The sequence below is a fragment of the Coenobita brevimanus genome, chromosome 21 (genome assembly GCF_032717465.1).
Source record: "Coenobita brevimanus isolate Jiangsu-jjx chromosome 21, ASM3271746v2, whole genome shotgun sequence".
Taxonomy (NCBI): Eukaryota; Metazoa; Arthropoda; class Malacostraca; order Decapoda; family Coenobitidae; genus Coenobita; species Coenobita brevimanus.
In genome coordinates this window covers 31,821,496-31,828,995 of record NC_136974.1, presented here as the reverse complement: position 1 = coordinate 31,828,995, position 7,500 = coordinate 31,821,496, and the positions used below count along the sequence as shown (strand labels likewise).

The 7,500-nt window shown below is 43.5% G+C and overlaps 1 protein-coding gene across 1 annotated transcript in view; it reads left to right on the top strand.

The window, feature by feature from the left end:
• Positions 1 to 7,500, top strand: part of LOC145392142 (uncharacterized) — a 172,966-nt gene that overhangs the window by 91,989 nt on the left and 73,477 nt on the right. Inside the window, 1 exon segment of the mRNA XM_080266593.1 lies at positions 3,360 to 3,566. Within this exon segment, the coding sequence (XP_080122719.1) occupies positions 3,360 to 3,566 (207 nt within the window).

The following is a 7,500-nucleotide window of genomic DNA, read 5'->3' as shown; positions in this document are numbered from 1 at the left end:
ACGCTGCTGGCTCTCTCTCTCTCTCTCTCTCTCTCTCTCTCTCTCTCTCTCTCTCTCACACACACACACACACAGACACACACACACACTACCCCCTCCCCCCACACACACTACCCCCTCCCCCCACACACACTACCCCCTCCTCCCTACACACACTACCCCCTCTCAAACCCCCCCTACCCCCCTGCATCTGCCCCCCTTCGCTCAACCCCTGTCTGCTTTTTCCTCGTCACAATTAAAAATGCAAGGTTAATACTGCATAGCCAGGACCCCCTCCCCCTCCCCAGGCTGCGAGTCGAGGCAGTGTTTGTACAGGCGATGATTAACTGTGTGATGTGAGACGCCAAAAGAGAATCCTGCATGACTTTTGGGAGAGGGAGAAGAAAGATGCAAGAAAGGTAGGAAGGAAGAAAGAAGGGAGAATGCTGGGAAAAATGCATGGAAGGAAAGGAGAAGGAAAGAATGGAAGGAAAGGGGGGAGAAGAGACAAAAGTAAAAAAAGCAAGCAAAGTTGAAATACTGAAAGGGAATCTTGCATGAGGCTTGGATGAGGGAGTAGAATGAAAGAGGGAAGTAAGGTAGGAAGGAAAAAAAGAGACGAATGCGCGGAAGGAAGGAAGGGAGGAAAAAAATGGGGTGCAGAGAGACAGGAAAAAAGAATGCAGGCTTGAGACGCCGAAAGGGAGTTTTGCATGATGCTTGGGGGAAGGAGAAAAAAGACGGAAGAAAGGTGGGAAGGAAAAAAGAAGACGAATGCAAGGAAGGAAGGGAGGAAAAAAAAATGGATAGCAGAGAGACTGGAAAAAAGAAAGCAGGCTCGAGACGCCAAAAGGGAATTTTCCATGAAGCTTGGGAGAGGGAGAACAAAGTAAGAAAGAGGGAAGGAATGTAGGAAGAAAGAGGAAGACGAATGCACGGAAGGAAGGAAAAGAGGAAAAAGGGAAAGAACGAGACAAAAAAGGAAAGAAAGAAATGTCGAGACGTCAAAAGGGAATCTTGCGTGAGGCTTGGAAAACATAGAAGAAAGTAAGAAAGGAAGTAAGATAGGAAGAAAGGGGAAGACGAATGCATGGAAGGAATGGAAGAAAAAGGGGGATAAGAGAGACAGAAAAGAGCATGGAAGAGCGAGACTCCGAACGGAATCTTGTATGAAGCCTGGATGGGGGGAAGAAAGAAAGAAAGAGGGAAATAAGGTAGGAAGAAAGAGGAAGACGAATGCATGGAAGAAAGGAAGGGAAGAAAAAGAGGGAGAAGAGAGACAGAAAAAAAACATGCAAGATCGAGACTCCGAAAAGAACTCCTGTATGAAGCTTGGCTGAGGGAGAAGAAAGAAAGAAAGAGGGAAGGAATGTAGCAAGAAAGAGGGAGAATGCACAGAAGGAAGAAGAAACAGAGCAGGGAAAGAAGAAACGAGTGACAAGATGGGAGAAAGGAAAAAGGTACCAAGATCGACACGTTCAAAGGAAATCTAGCATGAATCGTGGAAGAGGGAGAAGAAAGTAAGAGAAGAAAGGCAGGGAGAAAGAGGGAAGAATGCATGGAAGGAAGGAGAGAGAAGCCAGGGAGGAAGGGAGAGGAGAGAGAGAAAAAAAAAGGAAGGAAGGTAAAGACGTTGCGAGAGAATTTTGCATGAGACCTGTAAGAGAAAAAGAATGATGAAGGGAAAGTAAGTAGAAGAATAAGTAGAAGAATATATGGGAGGAAAAAAAAGGGGGATGTAAGAAGGAAGCAGGGAAAGAAGGGAAAAATCGGAGCGCAGCTGAGAGAGAGAGAGAGAGAGAGAGAGAGGAAAATAGGAAAACAGCAAATTCTGAATGAGGAAAAAGTGAGTGCGATTTAATAATGGTTTCCAAGAACGAAATGACGAGGCTGCTCCTTTTTTTTTTTATCTCCTATTTCTCTCTCAAAAATTTATGTAAGTAATTTTGACTTTTATTAAGCGTATTTTTAATTGCCAATTTATTTTGTTCAGGTGGTCCCGGAACGTAGAGCTAATGTGATTTAAGTGTGTGTGTGTGTGTGTGTGTGTGTGTGTGTGTGTGTGTGTGTGTGTGTGTGTGTGTGTGTGTGTGTGTGTGTGTGTGTGTGTGTGTTTGTCTGAGAGAGAGAGAGAGAGAGAGAGAGAGAGAGAGAGAGAGAGAGAGAGAGAGATTAAAGGTAATGGAAGCTATTTTATTTTTTATTTTTTATTTGCATCCTGTGTGTGTGTGTGTGTGTGTGTGTGTGTGAGAGAGAGAGAGAGAGAGAGAGAGAGAGAGAGAGAGAGAGAGACGCCGAAGCTAATGCAAGCAATTTTAATTTTTGTCGATGTTCTTCCGCTCATTTGATCATGCATAAAAAAAATAATCAACATTTTTTTTTTCAGTAATATGAGCGTGATTTTTTTTTTTTTTTTGGGTGTTGGTTTAATTTGATATGAACGATTTTTAGACACTTTTTTTTTTAATATTACGTTTAATTATAGATATGTATTTAAGTGGTATGCGTGTGTATGTATGTAATTTACGGGTGTATGTACGCTTGTATGTGTATGTATGTATGTATGAATGTGTGCCTGTCTTCTTGTCTGTCTGTAGTCTGTGTATGTATGTGTATGTATATGTATGTATGTATTTATGTAATGTATGTATATATGTATGTATGTATGTACAGTATGTATGTATGTAGGCTATGTGTGTATGTACGTATGTATGTATGCATGTAACTGTACTTAACCTCTTCAATCACAAGATGCATTTTTTTTATTTTTTCCTATCTTAAGACGATTTTCTTCATCTTGGGGGAGACTTTACGAACTGGAGGGGGTTAGACACAGCCTTCATTAACTCCTTCAGTAATACACCTGTCCTAGCTTATCAAAATCGTCCGTAGGCAACAAAAATAAAGCAATAAAATAGGGAAAGGATCAATAATTACTGTATTTTACTAAGACCAATACCAGGTGATTTTTTTGCACTGAGAGAAATCCTGTGTAATCAAAAAGTTAATTATACATGAGTTTTAGTTCACATGTATATTTGCTTGTCCCTCAGTGGTGATGTTTAGACTGTTGAAGTGTGTGTGTGTGTGTGTGTGTGTGTGTGTGTGTGTGTGTGTGTGTGTGTGTGTGTGTGTGTTTAAAAGCAGTACAGTGTTAAGAAAATACATATTGCTCGTGTTGGTTGAAGTCATAACAGTTGGCGACGTCCATCATCCACTCACTCGATGTAGTACTATCTTCCTGTAACTCAAAAAAAAAAAAAAAAAAAAAAACGAGTATACTGACATGTCACCGCCACCACCATCACCATCATCACAATCACCATCCCCATCACCACTACGATTTTCCCCATCTAACTTTCAACTCTTCCCTTCCACAGCCTGCGAACTCCAGCGCGAGAACACCCTACGCCGAGCACGTGAGTTGGGGCTGGACACCAATTCGATCATGACCCCTGACTGCCGATCCGACGGTGTGTTCGCGCCCATCCAGTGCGACGGAACGAAGTGCTTCTGTGTCGACCAGCGCACGGGGTTCGAACTGCCCGGAACGAGAGCCCGAAGCCTTGAATTGGTGAACTGTTCCGGTGAGTACGGAGAAACTTCCTGTATTTATGGATGGGTGGATGGACGGATGGATGAATGAATGGATGAATTAGTAGATGGATGGATGGAAGGATGAATGGTTGGATGGACCGATGAATCGATCGACCGTTCGATAAATGAATAAATGAATGAATGAATGAGAAGTGACCTGACAGATCAAAAAAAAAATTCGATAAGTGTATTGAGATAGTCTACAATTACGGATGGATAGACAGATATATACATAAATGGATGGATGGATGGTAGACGTGAGATGGTCTACAAAAGATAGATACATTGATGGATGGATGGATAGACGGATATATAGATGGGTCGATGGACTGACAGATAGATGGTTAGATAGACAGACTGACGGGTTCTTTGACTGACAGACTGACGGGTTCTTTGACTGATTGATTAGAGAAACTGAAATACTGATTGAGAGTAAGGGCTTTGAACTGGCAGACTGCAGGGTCAAGAACGTGTAATTCAAAATAGATAGATAGATAGTTAGATAGATACATAGATAGATAGTAAGGCTGACAAATAAACAGATATACAGAGACAAAGAGACAGACCGAGGGAACATGGAGATGCAGATGGAGGTACGGAATCAACGATGGGAGCGATGCTGGAGAGAGAGAGAGAGAGAATAGAAGGTAAGAGGGATGCTGAAGTGAGGGAGGGGATGAATAATGAATAGTGGATGACGAGAGAGAGAGAGAGAGAGAGAGAGAGAGAGAGAATCACTATTACCGTATATTTTACTGGGAAACAAAACAAATCCCTTTCAGCGTGGGAGTGGATTTGTCGGTAGCAGTTGGTAGAATTTTACTTTTTCCTCTTTTAATCCTGGGACGACTTACCTATCTACTTACAGACCTACCAACGTACCGAGACCAACCTACCTCCTTGTATCTACCTACCCACCTAATTATTGCACCTACCTGCCTACCTACCTACCTTCTAACCTCCCGATTTTCTGATCTTTCAACTAACCAACCTACCTACCTACCTACCTACCAACCAACCAACCAACACTACCTGCCTACCAACCTACCAACCTACCTCATTCTCCCCCTTCAGTCCTCCATTTATCGATGTCAGAGAGGGTGGTATGCTTCAGTGCTCTCTCTCTCTCTCTCTCTCTCTCTCTCTCTCTCTCTCTCTCTCTCTCTCTCTCTCTCTCTCCATTTTTCTTCTTTCCTCCACTACTACTTTTTTTCTGCTCCTCTCTTCCTTTTTTTCTCTCCATTAATCCGTCCTCTCTCTCTCTCTCTCTCTCTCTCTCTCTCTCTCTCTCTCTCCATTTGCCTACCTCTGTATCACGTCTCCCTCTTTCCCCCACTCTCTGCTTCTGTTTGCCCTCTCACTCCCTGCTGTATTATTTACTCTCTCTCTCTCTCTCTCTCTCTCTCTCTCTCTCTCTCTCTCTCTCACACACACACAGTTCAAAATGCTGTTTCGATACGCCATTAATTCTGAAATACTTCATTTATATCCACCTGCACAAATACCACAGAACAATACCACTTAACACCATCATAACATCACACCATCATACACCATATTCTGATTGCTTTCATCTGAGGGAACAGGTCCACTCCCATAACTCTATCGGTAAGTCCTGGCACCATAAAATTCGGTGAGAGTTATACGAGAGGAAAGAGTCTCCTTGGTCACTAGTCAGATTTAACCTCCAGTCTAACTACACCTTGCAATGAATTAAGGTGAAAAAGTTGGATATAGATTTTTGCCAGTTGAGAACAAACGTGCTATAAATGAAAAAAAAGAAATTCAAAGCACAGAACAATAGATATGAAGAAATAGTAGTCGGTTTTGTAACACTGTACTTTGTAACTAATTGCACATGTACTCTTTGTAACGCTGCATCGAAATGGTTACTAATTCTGTTGATCTATGCTGCCCTATGTACTCCCTTGTAATACTCATACATTATACACCAAAGTTTGAGCTACAGTATCGTCTTGCATTATACACTACGCTATGCCGTACTTCCATGTTAACATATAGCACTGTGGCAAATCGTACTTTCGCTTAGTAATACAAGTTCCTCACTGTATCACCACACTACACCACACCACAGTATCACACCACACCACAGTATCATACCACATCACAGTACCACACCACATCCCAATAACACACTCCGACACACCACATCCCAACATCACACACCACACCACATCACATCACAATATCCCACCACATCAGAGTATCAGACCACACCCACCACACCACACCACACCACACCACACGCCACACCACACCACACCACACCACACCACACCACACCACGCCACGCCACGCCACAGCACTACACACCACACCACACCACACCACACCACAATATCAGCTGCAATAGAGAAACCCCTTGACCGGATGCCTTACCATCACAACATATCCAATACTGACTACACACACACACACACACACACACACACACACACACACACACACACACACACACACACACACACACACACACACACTTGCCTCACCACACAAACCTGTCTCACCACACAAACCTGTCTCACCACACACACTGAGCCACACACGCCTGGCTCACTACACGCACCTGTTTCACCACACACACACACACACACACACACACACACACACACACCTGGCTGTCTGTGTACTGCATACACACAATGAAAGGTTTTGGTGTGAGAGTTGAGGGACATTGGAGAGAGAGAGAGAGAGAGAGAGAGAGAGAGAGAGAGAGAGAGAGAGAGAGAGAGAGAGGGAGGGGAGGGGAGGAAAGAGGGGATTGTGTGATGGATGCGGAAAGGGAACAAAAAAGAAGGGTAAGAAAGAATAGGAGAAGAGAGGAGAGAGGAAGAGTGAGGGAAAAGGATTTGGTATGAGGGATGACGGGAGGTATGAGGGCACTGGAGATGAGGGGAGACGGAAAGAGAGAATGTAAGGGGGGGGAGGAGAGAAAAGAGGAAGATGGAGAGGAGAATCAGGTGGCGAGGGGAGAAAGAGAGAAGAGGGGAATGTCTGGTGTGGAGGATCAGAGGAAAGCGGAGAGCGATGGTGTGGAAGGAAGAGATTAGATAGATAGGTAGGTAGATAGATAGACAGACAGATAGAAAGATAGATAGATAGATAGATAGATAGACAGATAAATAGATGTGAGATAGAGGGAGGGGGGAAGGGGAAAGGAGAAGAAAGAGAAGAGAAGCGACCGGTGTGAGGGATGAGAGGCAGATGAGAGCGATGGGGTGGAAAGGAAGGAGAGAGGAGAGAAGGAGGAGAGGAAAGGAGAGAGACTAAAAGAAACAAGAGGAGGGGGAGGAAAAGGAGGAGGAGGAGGAGGAGTAGGTTTGGTGTGAGATACCTGTTTGTCGTGGAGATGGAAATATTTTAACATCTCTACTCTGTACCCTTTCCAATGTACCTTCGTCCTTTAGCAATATTCCGGTATTCTCGTCGGATATGGAAGTTCCCTAACACCTCTTCCTAGGCGATTTGTTTTTGGATAGGGCGGGTTAATATCCTTTTGCACGCCATTTATTCACAGTATGGCAGCATCGTAAGGATTTATGAAACACAGGACTGAAAGGTGTAATAAGCAAAATAAATCGTTTAGAAAAAGGTGTTAGGGAGCTTCCTTAACCTGGACTGCGTATTATTTATGTTATGTTAGGATGATTTTCTTCATCTGAGGGTAGATTTCACAAACTTCTTGGTATATGAACATGATTTTGTTCAACTTGTTATTCAAAGACAATACTACGGCTCTACGTCCCTTCCACAGCACTTCTTCATGACTAGCACCAACTCGGTAGGTGGAGAGATGACAACTATCCAAGTTAGAATGAACGGGGTATAGTCACAAAGCTGAGTCGTATTTCACCAATTCTGCCATGGAGATGTAGAAAGTAAGCTGAAAAGGGACGAAAATCT